Raw genomic sequence first — 17,933 nt, forward strand, 5'->3', positions numbered from 1 at the left:
AAGCCATCTTAAAGACCTTCCACTCCATTGTTTTCACCTGTCAAGCATTTTCAAATCATTGCAGATGAATGGGAGATGAGAATGATTTTGAAATTGAGAGCCTACATGGTAAATAATTTACCCTCAAATTGTGTGAAACTTGTCTTACCAATTCCCTTCATTTTATGAGACCTAGGAAAGAAAAAAAACATACTTCGTTATATGAAACATTATGCTGTGAGTTTCAAACAGCATAGAGTTTATTGCTTGTTTTCTGCAAGGGTACAAGAGGTTTATAATTTCCGCTTTTATTTTTCTTATTTACAGTGTCAGTTGAAGCTCACAGAGCAGCTGATGTGAAAAAAAACTATGAACACACTAATAAATACAACAGACTGAAAAATTAGAAATAAAAACATGTTAAAATTTCAGACAAAAGTTTAGCAAATTTAATCAGAAGAAAACTAATTTACACACACAATACTTACATACACACAGAATAAAGGAAAGTGGGTTTTACACCATGTGAGAAATTGCACCGGTCAGCGACTAAAAGTCGCAGGGCTCGGCTGGCAAAGCATGCTACGAGAAGCAACAGTCCATATTGTCTGATCTATTATCCAGAAACAACTCCACCTCATCCAATATCATCTCCTCATAAGACTGAGTGAAAGTCAATTATGGTTAGACGTAGATAGCAGAAAACAGTACTGTGTGTGCATATGACATATGAGCTTTATGTGTGCATATCTATACGCGTATATATCTACATAAAAAGTCAATCAGTCCATTAACTATTTCGTAAATAGATGGAAGTTGCTGATTATAACGGCAACACAAGTCTGCGTGTGCAAAAATGTCTTGTTTTTTTATGCATTTTATTCATTTTCTGTAAAATTAAAAAAAGGTTGCTTGTGATCCACCACATGAACAATATCTTATACTGTACAAAAGCACAATTTCAGAATACTTGTCGATCTGAAGAGAATCTGCTTCACCTTTGAACACACTGGACTGGGCCTATTTTATTTTGCATGTATGCAGGTGAATACAGTCCATGGTCATAGTCCACGTCCATTGCTATTAAACAGGCAGCATATAATAAAAATTAAAAAAAATTTCAACAGAACTTTTTCGCATGTCAACACACATTTTGCTCAGAAGGGACAAAAGAATAGCAAATAAATATTGTTAAAAAAAAAGTCCATTCATGCAAGGGTTGTGGTAGAGGCTCTATTAGGGTCATGTCTAGATGGTATACAGCATGTCAAACGGTGATTTTTCTATGCATTTTAGCTAACCCTAACCTTGACCTAATTCTCATAACCTGCTAGGTTAATTCTCCTAAACCTACAAAACATCCATTTTGACAAAAGCTGTATCCCTTTTAGACAAAAACCTCTAGTAGGGAGAGCGCTCTCTAGTCCCAACCTCAGTCTCTAGTGGCCAAAAGGTTAAAGGTTATGCATTCAGCTGTCATTCAAGGAGAGGGTCACGGGTTTGACCTGACAACGGCTTCCATAACCAGAAGATACTCCCCCCTTTCACAAGTCAGCCTCACAAAGAAAGATGACTTCACCTGAGAATACAGAGGTCTGTGATAACACCAACATGCTAGCAAGTAAATGAATAGAAAGAGGAACAAGCCATATACAAAATAGGTATGTATTTGTACACATATATACTCAAAATTACTGGTAGATATACATTTTTTTTTTTTTTTATCTGTATATTTCCGTTGAATGCTGTATGGTTGGAGTAAAATGTGGAATATTCATTTTAACTTAATATGAAGAAAGCACGTCCTTTGTCGCCATTCAGTTTGTAAAGTGCTCTAGAGTGGCAACGGGAAAGAAAAACATCCTGCCATCTTAGGTTGGATGTCACTTTGAAAACACCGACATCTTCCTTGAATTGCTTTCAACTAGCCTGGTCCCTGGGACAGAGTTCCACTCAATAGACAACGACCCACTTTGAGCATTTGATAAGGAATTTCAATGGTGTGATTTATAGATACAGTGTGCTATAATGATGTTTAGCGTTAAAGTTCAACTCAGACTTTCACCAAAGAGCAACAAGTCTACTCTGTGTAGCTGGACGGGGTTAGGTGTTCAGGTTAGCATGTCCATTAGCTTTTGATGTCAATAAAGAGGTGGCAGGAAGTTAGCTATGTGAGACTGTATTGGTCATCAGTAAGACCTAGTTTCTCCTGGTTAGCTCATGGTCAGGAAACCCCCCCTGGCCCTAGTCATCTACTCAGCATGGACCTTCATATTTCTCTCTCCCAGACCAAAGCAAACAAATAAAACATCTAAAATACTCTCGTTGCAGTCTGGACCTTGGTATTCGATCGCACCAGACGACCCACAACAAAGGAAATGTGCTTTCACGGAACGCACATACTAGGGACCAGAGTTTTCTTCAGTTAGAAAAAAACTTGTGGTCCAACACAAAACTGGTTGTTCTGTGGATTTCACCGTTATAATGACATACAAGCTATTACAAAAAGAAAACGAAAAAAAAAAAACGAAATAAAAGCTGGCCTTCTCGCAGGGATTCAAGGTAAGTAATCAGCACTCGTCTGTAGCAGCTGAAAAAGGAATTGATATTTCTAAAAAAGAATGCGGTGAGAGGAGAGTGTTCCCGTGTGGGCTGCCTCTCAGTCGGTCTCCATATTGTCCTGGGGGACTGGGCACCAGAAAGGGGTGTGGTCACAATCCTCATGGGCGTGCCTGAACGTTGCAGGGTTCCCGTGGTGACAGCAGAGTCTATAGTCTTGCTGCGCTGACCGCACAAAATACACACACGCTGACACACACACACACACACTTCCCCACTGATGTGTCACTCATTCCACCGCAAAGCCACACGTCTCCTCGATGGCTGTCAGCAGCTTGTCGTACAGCTTATCATAGTGCTCGTAGGCGGGAACGTCAATCCGGTTAAAGCTGGACAGAGAGGAAAGGGGGACAGAGAGGGAAAGGGCAGAGGGGGAGAGAAAGAGTTTGGAAGAGAGAGGAGTACATTTTCAGTTTGAGTGGACAGTTTTGAAGCACCTTATAAAACTTTCCCTATCGATGAATGAATGACATTTCAATTTCGTGTCAAATCACCAGTTGGCAAGTCATCCCTCATGGGAAGAATTGACGCCAACAAACATTTCAATAACTCACTGTGATAACTCTATCTTTAAACGGTTCTACATACAAAACATTGGATTTGGACATGCATTTAAAACCGGTAATATCATACAAGTTGGGAGATTGGACACCCTTTTCATAGCATGTCTTCACCTCATTGACAGGTCATTGTAATTAAGAATATGTTGTTAATTGACTATCCTGTATAAAAAAAAGGTTAAATGTATGGAGTAGCAGTCTTGTAGCTGTGTGTATCTGTGTGTCTAAGTGGAGCAGTGGTACTTTAACTGTACTCACCAGGTGTGGGCTTTGGGTAGATTGTTGGTGTTGGCATCGATCTGGTGGATTGTGAAGAGCCTGGGCCCCGCGGCACCTGGATGGTCACACACACACACACACACACACACACACACACACACACACACACACACACACACACAGAAAGAGAGTCAGCATAAATTCTCAGGCTGTCCATCAATATATTTCTCTACACACAAAAGTCAGACAGTTCAGGGCAGTTGACCAGTTGAACTCAGTGTTTAGAACGTGAACAAACATGACTGCTGTTTTAACAACACTGGGTGTATATTTTATATACTGTATATTTTCGTTCAGAAAGCCAGCTGGGTTGGCCTCAGACACACGGACAGACAGAGACTCACAGGCAGGCACACACACACGGGCACACGCACGGCTTGAACAGAAAGATCAACTCTCCAACACGCACACTCAGAAACATACACAGCTGCACTCTGAGGTCTTCTGTTCCCCCAGGGCGTCCTGTCTGTCTGGATTTAACCAAACCCACTGAGGTCGACCACGTCACTGTCATGAAGACAGGGTCACCTCAGGCAGTCTGAGAGACTCACAGTGTTTTCCACTAGCGTCGCCTGTCGGCTATATAACCAGTTAAACCCACTTTCAGCCCGGTACTTTTTCCACTTAAATTAATTAAGCTACTTATTTTTTATTTTTTTTACAATTCGCAAGTCAGAAAATGTATTAATTACCTCACTACTCACTGGACTCTTATGATCACTCGGCTAAGCATGCCTCTCAATGTCAATATGCCTCTCCTTAATGTCCATTGCTGTTCTGGTTAGTGTTTATTGGCTTATTTCACTGTAGAGCTTCTAGCCCTGCTCATTATACCTTATCCAACGTTTCAGTTCCACCACCCACACATGCTATGACATCACCTGGTTTCAATGATGTTTCTAGAGACAATATCTCTCTCATCATCACTCAATGCCTAGGTTTACGTCCACTGTATTCACATCCAACCATACCTTTGTACATTAAACCTTGAAGCTATTTTATCGCCCCCAGAAACCAGGCGATAAAATAGCTTCAAGGTATAATGTACAAAGGTATGGTAGGATGTGAATACAGTGGAGGTAAACCTAGGCATCTACCTGGGCCAGGTCAATTAGAAAGGCCTGCTCACTGAAGTGTTTCAGGGAGCGTTTGACAGTGATGAGTGGAGGTCGTTTGACCGCTAATCCATTACGAATGGTACAAAGGTATGGTAGAACTCTCTGTTCCGGACGTCCTAGATGACCAATTCTCATAGCTTTTAGCCGTACCCTTATCATACTCCTCCTCTGATCCTCTGGCGATGTAGAGGTGAATCCAGGCCCTGCAGTGCCTAGCTCCACTCCTATTCCCCAGGTGCTCTCTTTTGATGACTTCCGTAACCGTAATAGCCTTGGTTTCATGCATGTTAACATTAGAAGCCTCTTCCCTAAGTTTGTTTTATTCACTGCTTTAGCACACTCTGCCAACTCGGATGTCCAAGCCGTGTCTGAATCCTGGCTTAGGAAGACCACCAAAAACTCTGAAATCTCCATCCCTAACTACAACATTTTCAGACAAGATAGAACGGCCAAAGGGGGCGGTGTTGCAATCTACTGCAGAGATGGACAGAACTCTGAAGGCTAACTATCCAGGTCTGTACCCAAACAATTTGAACTTCTACTTTTAAAAATCCACCTCTAAAAACAAGTCTCTCACCGTTGCCGCTTGCTATAGACCACCCTCTGCCCCCAGCTGTGCTCTGGACACCATATGTGAACTGATTGCCCCCCATCTATCTTCAGAGCTCGTGCTGCTAGTTGACCTAAACTGGGACATGCTTAACACCCCGGCCATCCTACAATCTAAGCTTGACGCCCTCCATCTCACACAAATTATCAATGAACCTACCAGGTACAACCCCAAAGCCGTAAACTCATAGATATCATCCTAACCAACTTGCCCTCTAAATACACCTCTGCTGTTTTCAACCAAGATCTCAGCGATCACTGCCTCATTGCCTTCATCCATAATGGGTCAGCGGTCAAAAGACCTCCACTCATCACTGTCAAGCGCTCCCTGAAACACTTCAGCGAGCAGGCCTTTCAAATTGACCTGGCCCGGGTATCCTGGAAGGATATTGACCTCATCCCGTCAGTAGAGGATGCCTGGTTATTTTTTTAAATGCCTTCCTCACCATCTTAAATAAGCATGCCCATTTCAATAAATTTTGAACCAGGAACAGATATAGCCCTTGGTTCTCTCCAGACCTGACTGCCCTTAACCAACACAAAAATATCCTGTGGCGTTCTGCATTAGCATCGAACAGCCCCCGTGATATGCAACTTTTCAGGGAAGTTAGAAACCAATATACACAGGCAGTTAGAAAAGCCAAGGCTAGCTTTTTCAAGCAGAAATTTGCTTCCTGCAACACAAACTTCAAAAAAGTTCTGGGACACTAAAGTCCATGGAGAATAAGAGCACCTCCTCCCAGCTGCCCACTGCACTGAGGATAGGAAACTCTGTCACCACCGATAAATCCACTATAATTGAGAATTTCAATAAACATTTTTCTACGGCTGGCCATGCTTTCCACCTGGCTACCCCTACCCCGGTCAACAGCACTGCACCCCCCACAGCAACTCATCCAAGCCTTCCCCATTTCTCCTTCTCCCAAATCCAGTCAACTGATGTTCTGAAAGAACTGCAAAATCTGGACCCCTACAAATCAGCCGGGCTAGACAATCTGGACCCTTTCTTTCTAAAATTATCTCTCGAAATTGTTGCAACCCCTATTACTAGCCTGTTCAACCTCTGTTTCGTGTCGTCTGACATTCCCAAAGATTGGAAAGCAGCTGTGGTCATCCCACTCTTCAAAGGGGGGGACACTCTTGACCCAAACTGCTACAGACCTATATCTATCCTACCCTGCCTTTCTAAGGTCTTCGAAAGCCAAGTTAACAAACAGATTACCGACCATTTTGAATCCCACCGTACCTTCTCCTCTATGCAATCTGGTTTTCAGAACTGGTCATGGGTGCACCTCAGCCACACTCAAGGTCCTAAACGATATCTTAACTGCCATCAATAAGAAACAATACTGTGCAGCCGTATTCATTGACCTGGCCTAGGCTTTCGACTCTGTCAATCACCACACCCTCATCGGCAGACTCAACAGCCTTGGTTTCTCAAATGGATTGCCTCGCCTGGTTCGCCAACTGAGTTCAGGGTGCCAAATCGGAGGGCCTGTTGTCCGGGCCTCTGGCAGTCTCTATGGGGGTGCCACAGGGTTCAATTCTTGGCCCGACTCTCTTCTCTGTATATGTCAATGTCGTTGCTCTTGCTGCTGGTGAGTTTCTGATCCACCTCTATGCAGACAACACCATTCTGTATACTTCTGTCCCTTCTTTGGACACGGTGTTATCAACCCTCCAGACGAGCTTCAATGACATACAACTCTCCTTCCGTGGCCTCCAACTGCTCTTAAATACAAATAAAACTAAATGCATGCTCTTCAACCTATCGCTGCCTGCACCTGCCCGCCCGTCCAGCATCACTACTCTGGACGGTTCTAACTTAGAATATGTGGACAACTACAAATACCTAGGTGTCTGGTTAGACTGTAAACTCTCCTTCCAGACTCACATTAAGCATCTCCAATCCAAAGTTAAATCTAGAATTGGCTTCCTATTTCGAAACAAAGCATCCTTCACTCATGCTGCCAAACATACCCTCGTAAAACTGACTATCCTACCGATCCTCGACTTCGGCGTTGTAATTTACAAAATAGCCTCCAACACCCTACTCAACAAATTGGATGCAGTCTATCACAGTGCCATCCGTTTTGTCACCAAAGCCCCATATACTACCCACCACTGTGACCTGTACGCTCTCATTGGCTGGCCCTCGCTTCATACTCGTCGCCAAACCCACTGGCTCCAGGTCATCTACAAGACCCTGCTAGGTAAAGTCCCGCCTTATCTCAGCTCGCTGGTCACCATAGCAGCACTCACCTGTAGCACGCGCTCCAGCAGGTATATCTCACTGGTCACCCCCAAAGCCAATTCCTCCTTTTGCCGCCTCTCCTTCCACTTCTCTGCTGCCAATGACTGGAACGAACTACAAAAATCTCTGAAACTGGAAACACTTATCTCCCTCACTAGCTTTAAGCACCAGCTGTCAGAGCAGCTCACAGATCACTGCACCTGTACATAGCCCAAACTACCCCTTTCCCTACTGTATTTATTTATTTATTTATTTATTTATTTATCTCCTTTGCACCCCAGTATTTCTACTTTGCACATTCATCTACTGCAAATCTACCATTCCAGTGTTTTACTTGCAATATTGCATTTACTTCGCCACCATGGCCTATTTATTGCCTTTACCTCCCTTATCTCACCTCATTTGCTCACTTTGTATATAGACTTATTTTTCTACTGTATTATTGACTTTGTTTATCTCCATGTGTAACTCTGTGTTGTTGTATGTGTCAAACTGCTTTGCTTTATCTTGGCCAGGTCGCAGTTGTAAATGAGAACTTGTTCTCAACTTGCCTACCTGGTTAAAGAAAGGTGAAATAAAAAATAAAAAAAAACATATTCTAGCAATCTATTGATAGGACAAGTGCCTGTCAGTCACAAAGTGAGCAATGACAAGGAAGCCCTGCTCATTTGATAATCTGCTGTCTGTCCCGCCTCCCGGTACCTGGGTGTCTGTGTTGTGTACACTGTGGTTGCAGTCAAATTTCTTTACACAGAGGGAGAGCGCCTGATGCTTTCATCGTCTATGAGTCAATTTGCACGTCCCATATAAATGTGGAAACGATGAGTCGAAATCCACTTAGCCTATTGTTTCTGGGCACATTCATTTATTTTCTATCCTGTGTTTCATATGCAGCAACGAAATGCTAGAGCACAGGCTTACTGAGCCGTTCATATGGCTCCCTAACTTGCATAGCGGTAGGCTTTATGGCGACAATTTGCAGATAAATTATGCAAACAATCGATGAAGATGGTGAATCCTATTCACTGCAGGTACAATTGGTAGGGTAGTGGAGCGATAGCCTCACTCTGCTCCAAAATATAATAAAAGAAAAGAGATTGTCATTAGCTTTTAAAAGCTAATGACACTTACAGTGACTTCAGAAAGAATTCACACCCCTTGACTTTTGACACATTTTGTTGTGTTACAGCCTGAACTTAAAATTGATTCAATTGAGATTTTGTGTAACTGGCCTACACACAATACCCCATAATGTCAGAGGAATTTTTTACTAATTAATACAAAATTAAAGCTGAAAGGTCTTTAGTCAATAAGCATTCAGCCCCTTTGTTACGGCAAGCCTAAATAAGTTCAGGTGTAAAAATGTGCTTAAGTCATACATATGTTGCATGGATGATGTTTGAATGACTACCTCATCTCTGTACCCCCACACATACATATAATTGTAAGGTTCCTCAATCGAGCAGTGAATTTCAAAACAGATTCAACCACAAAGACCAGGGAGGTTTTCCAATGCCTCGCAAAGAAGGGCACCTATTGGTAGATGGGTAAAAATAAAAAAAGCAGACACTGAATATCCCTTTGAGCATGGTGAAGTTATTAATTACACTTTGGATGGTGTATCAATAAACCCAGTCATTACAAAGATACAGGCGTTCTTCCTAACTCAGTTGCCGGAGAGGAAGGAAACCGCTCAGGGATTTCACCATGAGGCCAACGGTGACTTTAAAACAGTTAAAGAGTTTAATGGCTGTAATAGGAGAAAACTGAGGATGGATCAACAACATTGCAGCTACTCCACAACACTAACCTAATTGACAGAGTGAAAAGGAGGAAGCCTGTACAGAATAAAAATATTCCAAAACATGCATCCTGTTTGCAATAAGGCACTAATGTAAAACTGCAAAAAATGTGGCAAAGAAATTAACGCTTTGTAATCAGGACATAAAGTTATGTTTGGGGCAAATCCAACATCTGAGTACCACTTCATATTTTCAAGAATGGTGGTGGCTGCATCATGTTATGGGTATACTTGTAATCAGCAAGGACTAGGGAGTCACAGGCAAGATGCTAGAGGAAAACCTGGTTCAGTCCGCATACTACCAGAAACTGGGAGATGAGTTGACCTTTCAGCAGGACAATAACCTAAAACAAGGCCAAATCTACACTGGAGTGGCTTACCAAAAAGACATTGAATGTTCCCGAGTGGCCTAGAAACAGTTCTTACTTAAATCGGCTTTAAAATATACTGCTCAAAAAAATAAAGGGAACACTTAAACAACACATCCTAGATCTGAATGAAAGAAATAATCTTATTAAATACTTTTTTCTTTACATAGTTGAATGTGCTGACAACAAAATCACACAAAAATAATCAATGGAAATCCAATTTATCAACCCATGGAGGTCTGGATTTGGAGTCACACCCAAAATTAAAGTGGAAAACCACCTACAGGCTGATCCAACTTTGATGTAATGTCCTTAAAACAAGTCCAAATGAGGCTCAGTAGTGTGTGTGGCCTCCACGTGCCTGTATGACCTCCCTACAACGCCTGGGCATGCTCCTGATGAGGTGACGGATGGTCTCCTGAGGGATCTCCTCCCAGACCTGGACTAAAGCATCCGCCAACTCCTGGACAGTCTGTGGTGCAACGTGGCGTTGGTGGATGGAGCGAGACATGATGTCCCAGATGTGCTCAATTGGATTCAGGTCTGGGGAATGGGCGGGCCAGTCCATAGCATCAATGCCTTCCTCTTGGAGGAACTGCTGACACACTCCAGCCACATGAGGTCTAGCATTGTCTTGCATTAGGAGGAACCCAGGGCCAACCGCACCAGCATATGGTCTCACAAGGAGTCTGAGGATCTCATCTCGGTACCTAATGGCAGTCAGGCTACCTCTGGCGAGCACATGGAGGGCTGTGCGGCCCCCCAAAGAAATGCCACCCTACACCATGACTGACCCACCGCCAAACCGGTCATGCTGGAGGATGTTGCAGGCAGCAGAACGTTCTCCACGGCGTCTCCAGACTCTGTCACGTCTGTCACGTGCTGTGTGAACCTGCTTTCATCTGTGAAGAGCACAGGGCGCCAGTGGCGAATTTGCCAATCTTGGTGTTCTCTGGCAAATGCCAAACGTCCTGCACGGTGTTGGGCTGTAAGCACAACCCCCACCTGTGGACGTCGGGCCCTCATACCACCCTCATGGAGTCTGTTTCTGACCGTTTGAGCAGACACATGCACATTTGTGGCCTGCTGGAGGTCATTTTGCAGGGCTCTGGCAGTGCTTCTCCTGCTCCTCCTTGCACAAAGGCGGAGGTAGCGGTCCTGCTGCTGGGTTGTTGCCCTCCTACGGCCTCCTCCACGTCTCCTGATGTACTGGCCTGTCTCCTGGTAGCGCCTCCATGCTCTGGACACTACGCTGACAGACACAGCAAACCTTCTTGCCACAGCTCGCATTGATGTGCCATCCTGGATGAGCTGCCCTACCTGAGCCACTTGTGTGGGTTGTAGACTCCGTCTCATGCTACCACTAGAGTGAAAGCACCGCCAGCATTCAAAAGTGACCAAAACATCAGCCAGGAAGCATAGGAACTGAGAAGTGGTCTGTGCTCCCCACCTGCAGAACCACTCCTTTATTGGGTGTGTCTTGCTAATTGCCTATAATTTCCACCTGTTGTCTATTCCATTTGCACAACAGCATGTGAAATTTATTGTCAATCAGTGTTGCTTCCTAAGTGGACAGTTTGATTTCACAGAAGTGTGGTTGACTTGGAGTTACATTGTGTTGTTTAAGTGTTCCCTTTATTTTTTTGAGCAGTGTATATGGCAAGACTTGAAAATGGTTGTCTAGCAATGATCAACCACCAACTTGACAGAGCTTGAAGGATTTAAAAAATAGTAATTTGCAAATATTGTACAATTTAGGTGTGCAAAGCTCTGAGAGACTTACCTAGAAAGACTCACAGCTGTAATTGCTGCCAAAGATGCCTCCACAAAGTATTGACTCAGGGGTGTGAATACTTATGTAAATGAGCTATTTCATTTTCCATAACTTAGCAAACATTTCTAAAAACATCTTTTCACTTTGTCATTATGGGGTATTGTGTGTAGATGGGTGAGAAAAAAAAGGTAATTTAATCAATTTTGGTTTCAGGCTGTAACAACAAAACGCAGATTCTCTTCACCTTGTAAAGCCTTGAATCCCTGCAGTGGGACTCTAGATGACCCGGTAACAAACTGCAGCAGTCTGGCCCTCCTCTCCTCGTCGTAGGACTCCACGGCCTTCCAGAACCACTTGACCACGTTGCTGTCCGTGGTGCAGTGCTTCAGGCGCGTGTTGCTCTTCCAGTCCGCTATGTCGATCTTCCCCAGGCCACACACTATCAACTGGGGTAGGGAGGAGAGGGGAGTAAATCGTTGATTAGACGGTTTGAAGGGGTGTATATTCGTGGGAAATAGTATGGTAGCTGTCACCTTTCATTTAATTTAAAAAGTACATCCCAAGGTCTCAGATTCATCTTGCAACCCCCCCCAATTCAGGATACCCACACAAAGATGTATGCTCTTGAGAAATGATGTCATGTTTCCAGTAAGTGAATCATTTCTTTCCTAAACCATGTTATATGCAACTGTCTACATACCTCTAGTTCCTTCTCGTCAAAGGACTTGAGCAGGTGCTGGGGGATGACCTCGTTGAAGCCTTTCTGCAGGGCCAGGAACTGAGCCTCGATGCCGTGGAGGAACCGCCAGTTCACATAGAGCCTATAGAGAGAGAGAAGGTAAGACTTAAGTCAATATAAGTCCATACAACATGTGAAACCCCCACAGCAGTTCAACCAAAACCAGGGCTGGGGGATAAGTATTTTTGCTATGCTGGTAATCTTGGGTAGACAGAACCAAATTCAGATTTGGTTCTGGGGGGGAGGGTTGAGATTTGGCCATCTTTCCCGAAATTCAAAAGATGCCAGGTAACAACCATCTTTGCTTAATTGTGATTTGTCCAAATAATCAGTGACGCAAAAACCAGCGTACCAGAGGAATTATTCCTCTTAACCCTCATATCCCCTACGTTCCAGACAGACGTAACTTCAGTTACGGATGGGGGAAGAGACTCCTGTGCTGCTAACTGGCTGGCATGCAGCTGCTGTCTTGGTCGGACCATGTCTCTCTTAAAAAATAGATTGTATCACAATGAGACCAACCTGGATAAATGAAGGATCAATCAACACTGTTGACTGTGTGTGTGTATCGTGTTGACTGTGTGTGTGTGTGTGTATCGTGTTGACTGTGTGTGCGTCTGTATCGTGTTGACTGTGTGTGTGTGTGTGTGTGTGTGTGTGTGTGTGTGTGTGTGTGTGTGTGTGTGTGTGTGTGTGTGTGTATCGTGTTGACTGTGTGTGTGTCGTGTTGACTGTGTGTGTGTGTGTATCGTGTTGACTGTGTGTGTGTGTGTGTGTGTGTGTGTGTGTGTGTGTATCGTGTTGACTGTGTGTGTGTGTGTGTGTATCGTGTTGACTGTGTGTGTGTGTGTGTGTGTGTGGTATCGTGTTGACTGTGTGTGTGTGTATCGTGTTGACTGTGTGTGTGTGTGTGTGTATCGTGTTGACTGTGTGTGTGTGTGTGTGTGTGTTATCGTGTTGACTGTGTGTGTGTGTGTGTGTGTGTATCGTGTTGACTGTGTGTGTGTGTGTGTGTGTGTGTATCGTGTTGACTGTGTGTGTGTGTGTGTGTGTGTGTGTATCGTGTTGACTGTGTGTGTGTGTGTGTGTGTGTGTATCGTGTTGACTGTGTGTGTGTGTGTGTGTGTGTGTATCGTGTTGACTGTGTGTGTGTGTGTGTGTGTGTGTGTTATCGTGTTGACTGTGTGTGTGTGTGTGTGTGTGTGTGTGTGTATCGTGTTGACTGTGTGTGTGTGTGTATCGTGTTGACTGTGTGTGTGTGTGTGTGTATCGTGTTGACTGTGTGTGTGTGTGTGTGTATCGTGTTGACTGTGTGTGTGTGTGTGTGTGTGTTTATCGTGTTGACTGTGTGTGTGTGTGTGTGTGTGTGTGTTATCGTGTTGACTGTGTGTGTGTGTGTGTGTGTATCGTGTTGACTGTGTGTGTGTGTGTGTGTATCGTGTTGACTGTGTGTGTGTGTGTGTATCGTGTTGACTGTGTGTGTGTGTGTGTGTCGTGTTGACTGTGTGTGTGTGTGTGTGTTGACTGTGTGTGTGTGTGTGTGTGTGTGTGTGTGTGGTATCGTGTTGACTGTGTGTGTGTTATCGTGTTGACTGTGTGTGTGTGTGTGTGTGTGTATCGTGTTGACTGTGTGTGTGTGTGTGTGTATCGTGTTGACTGTGTGTGTGTGTGTGTGTGTGTGTGTGTGTGTGTCGTGTTGACTGTGTGTGTGTGTGTATCGTGTTGACTGTGTGTGTGTGTGTCGTGTTGACTGTGTGTGTGTGTATCGTGTTGACTGTGTGTGTGTGTGTGTGTGTATCGTGTTGACTGTGTGTGTGTGTGTGTGTGTATCGTGTTGACTGTGTGTGTGTGTGTGTGTATCGTGTTGACTGTGTGTGTGTGTGTGTTATCGTGTTGACTGTGTGTGTGTGTGTGTGTGTATCGTGTTGACTGTGTGTGTGTGTGTGTGTGTGTGTGTGTATCGTGTTGACTGTGTGTGTGTGTGTGTGTGTGTGTGTGTGTGTGTATCGTGTTGACTGTGTGTGTGTGTGTTATCGTGTTGACTGTGTGTGTGTGTGTGTGTGTGTGTATCGTGTTGACTGTGTGTGTGTGTGTTGACTGTGTGTTGACTGTGTGTGTGTGTGTTGACTGTGTGTGTGTGTGTGTGTTGTGTGTTGACTGTGTGTGTGTGTGTTGACTGTGTGTGTGTGTGTTGTGTGTGTGTGTGTGTATCGTGTTGACTGTGTGTGTGTTGTGTGTGTGTGTGTGTGTATCGTGTTGACTGTGTGTGTGTGTGTGTGTGTATCGTGTTGACTGTGTGTGTGTGTGTGTGTGTGTGTGTGTGTGTGTCGTGTTGACTGTGTGTGTGTGTGTGTATCGTGTTGACTGTGTGTGTGTGTGTGTGTGTGTGTGTGTATCGTGTTGACTGTGTGTGTGTGTGTATCGTGTTGACTGTGTGTGTGTGTGTGTGTGTGTGTGTGTGTGTGTGTGTATCGTGTTGACTGTGTGTGTGTGTGTGTGTGTGTGTGTGTGTATCGTGTTGAGTGTGTGTGTGTGTGTGTGTGTGTGTGTATCGTGTTGACTGTGTGTGTGTGTGTGTGTGTGTGTATCGTGTTGACTGTGTGTGTGTATCGTGTTGACTGTGTGTGTATCGTGTTGACTGTGTGTGTGTATCGTGTTGACTGTGTGTGTGTATCGTGTTGACTGTGTGTGTGTGTGTTATCGTGTTGACTGTGTGTGTGTGTGTGTGTGTTGACTGTGTGTGTGTGTGTTGACTGTGTGTGTGTGTGTGTGTGTGTGTGTGTTGACTGTATGTGTGTGTGTGTGTGTGTGTGTGTATCGTGTTGACTGTGTGTGTGTGTGTGTGTGTCGTGTTGACTGTGTGTGTGTGTGTGTGTGTGTGTGTGTATCGTGTTGACTGTGTGTGTGTGTGTATCGTGTTGACAGTGTGTGTGTGTGTGTGTATCGTGTTGACTGTGTGTGTGTGTGTGTGTGTATCGTGTTGACTGTGTGTTGACTGTGTGTGTGTGTGTGTGACTGTGTGTGTGTGTGTGTGTTGACTGTGTGTGTGTGTGTTGACTGTGTGTGTGTGTGTGTGTGTGTGTGTATCGTGTTGACTGTGTGTGTGTGTGTGTGTGTGTTATCGTGTTGACTGTGTGTGTGTGTGTGTGTGTTATCGTGTTGACTGTGTGTGTGTGTGTGTGTGTGTATCGTGTTGACTGTGTGTGTGTGTGTGTGTGTGTGTGTGTGTATCGTGTTGACTGTGTGTGTGTGTGTGTGTGTGTGTGTGTGTGTGTGTGTGTGTCGTGTTGACTGTGTGTGTGTGTGTATCGTGTTGACTGTGTGTGTGTGTGTCGTGTTGACTGTGTGTGTGTGTATCGTGTTGACTGTGTGTGTGTGTTATCGTGTTGACTGTGTGTGTGTGTGTGTGTGTGTGTGTGTGTATCGTGTTGACTGTGTGTGTGTGTGTGTGTGTGTGTGTGTGTGTGTGTGTATCGTGTTGACTGTGTGTGTGTGTGTGTGTGTATCGTGTTGACTGTGTGTGTGTGTGTGTGTGTGTGTGTGTCGTGTTGACTGTGTGTGTGTGTGTGTGTGTGTGTGTATCGTGTTGACTGTGTGTGTGTGTGTGTGTGTGTGTGTGTGTGTGTGTGTGTGTGTGTGTGTGTATCGTGTTGACTGTGTGTATCGTGTTGACTGTGTGTGTGTGTGTGTGTGTGTGTGTATCGTGTTGACTGTGTGTGTGTGTGTGTGTGTGTGTGTGTGTATCGTGTTGACTGTGTGTGTGTGTGTGTGTGTGTGTGTGGTATCGTGTTGACTGTGTGTGTGTGTGTGTGTATCGTGTTGACTGTGTGTGTGTGTGTGTGTGTGTGTGTGTGTATCGTGTTGACTGTGTGTGTGTGTGTGTGTGTGTGTGTGTGTATCGTGTTGACTGTGTGTGTGTGTGTGTGTGTGTGTGTGTGTGTGTGTGTGTGTGTGTGTATCGTGTTGACTGTGTGTGTGTGTGTGTGTGTGTGTATCGTGTTGACTGTGTGTGTGTGTGTGTGTGTGTGTGTGTGTGTGTGTATCGTGTTGACTGTGTGTGTGTGTGTGTGTGTGTGTGTGTGTGTGTGTGTATCGTGTTGACTGTGTGTGTGTGTGTGTGTGTGTGTGTGTGTGTGTGTGTGTGTGTGTGTGTGTGTGTGTGTGTGTGTATCGTGTTGACTGTGTGTGTGTGTGTGTGTGTTCGTGTTGTGTGTGTGTGTGTGTGTGTGTGTGTGTGTGTGTATCGTGTTGACTGTGTGTGTGTGTGTGTGTGTGTGTGTGTGTGTATCGTGTTGACTGTGTGTGTGTGTGTGTGTGTGTGTGTGTATCGTGTTGACTGTGTGTGTGTGTGTGTGTGTGTATCGTGTTGACTGTGTGTGTGTGTGTGTGTGTGTGTGTGTGTGTGTGTGTGTGTGTGTGTATCGTGTTGACTGTGTGTGTGTGTGTGTGTGTGTGTGTGTGTGTGTATCGTGTTGACTGTGTGTTCGTGTGTGTGTGTGTGTGTGTGTGTGTGTGTGTATCGTGTTGACTGTGTGTGTGTGTGTGTGTGTGTGTATCGTGTTGACTGTGTGTGTGTGTGTGTGTGTGTGTGTGTGTGTGTTCGTGTTGACTGTGTGTGTGTGTGTGTGTGTGTGTGTGTATCGTGTTGACTGTGTGTGTGTGTGTGTGTGTGTGTGTGTATCGTGTGCTGTGTGTGTGTGTATCGTGTTGACTGTGTGTGTGTGTGTGTATCGTGTTGACTGTGTGTGTGTGTGTGTGTGTGTGTGTGTGTGTGTGTGTGTGTGTGTGTGTGTGTGTATCGTGTTGACTGTGTGTGTGTGTGTGTGTGTGTGTGTGTGTGTGTATCGTGTTGACTGTGTGTGTGTGTGTGTGTGTGTGTGTATCGTGTTGACTGTGTGTGTGTGTGTATCGTGTTGACTGTGTGTGTGTGTGTGTGTGTGTGTGTGTGTGTGTGTATCGTGTTGACTGTGTGTGTGTGTGTGTGTGTGTGTGTGTGTGTATCGTGTTGACTGTGTGTGTGTGTGTGTGTGTGTGTGTGTGTGTGTATCGTGTTGACTGTGTGTGTGTGTGTGTGTGTGTGTGTGTATCGTGTTGACTGTGTGTGTGTGTGTGTGTGTGTGTGTGTGTATCGTGTTGACTGTGTGTGTGTGTGTATCGTGTTGACTGTGTGTGTGTGTGTGTGTGTGTGTGTGTGTGTGTGTGTGTGTGTGTGTGTGTGTGTGTGTATCGTGTTGACTGTGTGTGTGTGTGTGTGTGTGTGTGTGTGTGTGTGTATCGTGTTGACTGTGTGTGTGTGTGTGTGTGTGTGTGTGTGTATCGTGTTGACTGTGTGTGTGTGTGTGTGTATCGTGTTGACTGTGTGTATCGTGTTGACTGTGTGTGTGTGTGTGTGTATCGTGTTGACTGTGTGTATCGTGTTGACTGTGTGTGTGTGTGTGTGTGTGTGTGTGTGTATCGTGTTGACTGTGTGTGTGTGTGTGTGTGTGTGTGTGTATCGTGTTGACTGTGTGTATCGTGTTGACTGTGTGTGTGTGTATCGTGTTGACTGTGTGTGTGTGTGTGTGTGTATCGTGTTGACTGTGTGTGTGTGTGTGTGTGTATCGTGTTGACTGTGTGTGTGTGTGTGTGTGTGTGATCGTGTGTGTGTGTGTGTGTGTGTGTGTGTGTGTATCGTGTTGACTGTGTGTGTGTGTGTGTGTGTGTGTGTGTGATCGTGTTGACTGTGTGTGTGTGTGTGTGTGTGTGGTGTATCGTGTTGACTGTGTGTGTGTGTGTGTGTGTGTATCGTGTTGACTGTGTGTGTGTGTGTGTGTGTGTGTGGTATCGTGTTGAC

General features: G+C 44.8%; 1 protein-coding gene across 4 annotated transcripts in view; it reads right to left on the minus strand.

Moving 5' to 3' along the window:
* Positions 1-200: 200 nt before the first annotated feature.
* Positions 201-17,933, minus strand: part of LOC106564903 (E3 ubiquitin-protein ligase SMURF2) — a 90,621-nt gene continuing 72,888 nt past the window's right edge. For all 4 annotated transcript variants that reach the window (XM_014131401.2, XM_014131403.2, XM_014131400.2 and 1 more), the window contains exons 17-20: positions 12,062-12,182; positions 11,606-11,807; positions 3,417-3,492; positions 201-2,927 (exon numbers count right to left, since the gene is read on the minus strand). In XM_014131401.2, the coding sequence (XP_013986876.1) occupies positions 2,828-2,927; positions 3,417-3,492; positions 11,606-11,807; positions 12,062-12,182 (499 nt within the window). In that variant the 3' untranslated portion in view covers positions 201-2,827. The remainder of the gene's footprint in view (positions 2,928-3,416; positions 3,493-11,605; positions 11,808-12,061; positions 12,183-17,933) is intronic.

This window comes from Salmo salar, chromosome ssa12 (assembly GCF_905237065.1).
Source record: "Salmo salar chromosome ssa12, Ssal_v3.1, whole genome shotgun sequence".
In the NCBI taxonomy this organism is placed as follows: domain Eukaryota; kingdom Metazoa; phylum Chordata; class Actinopteri; order Salmoniformes; family Salmonidae; genus Salmo; species Salmo salar.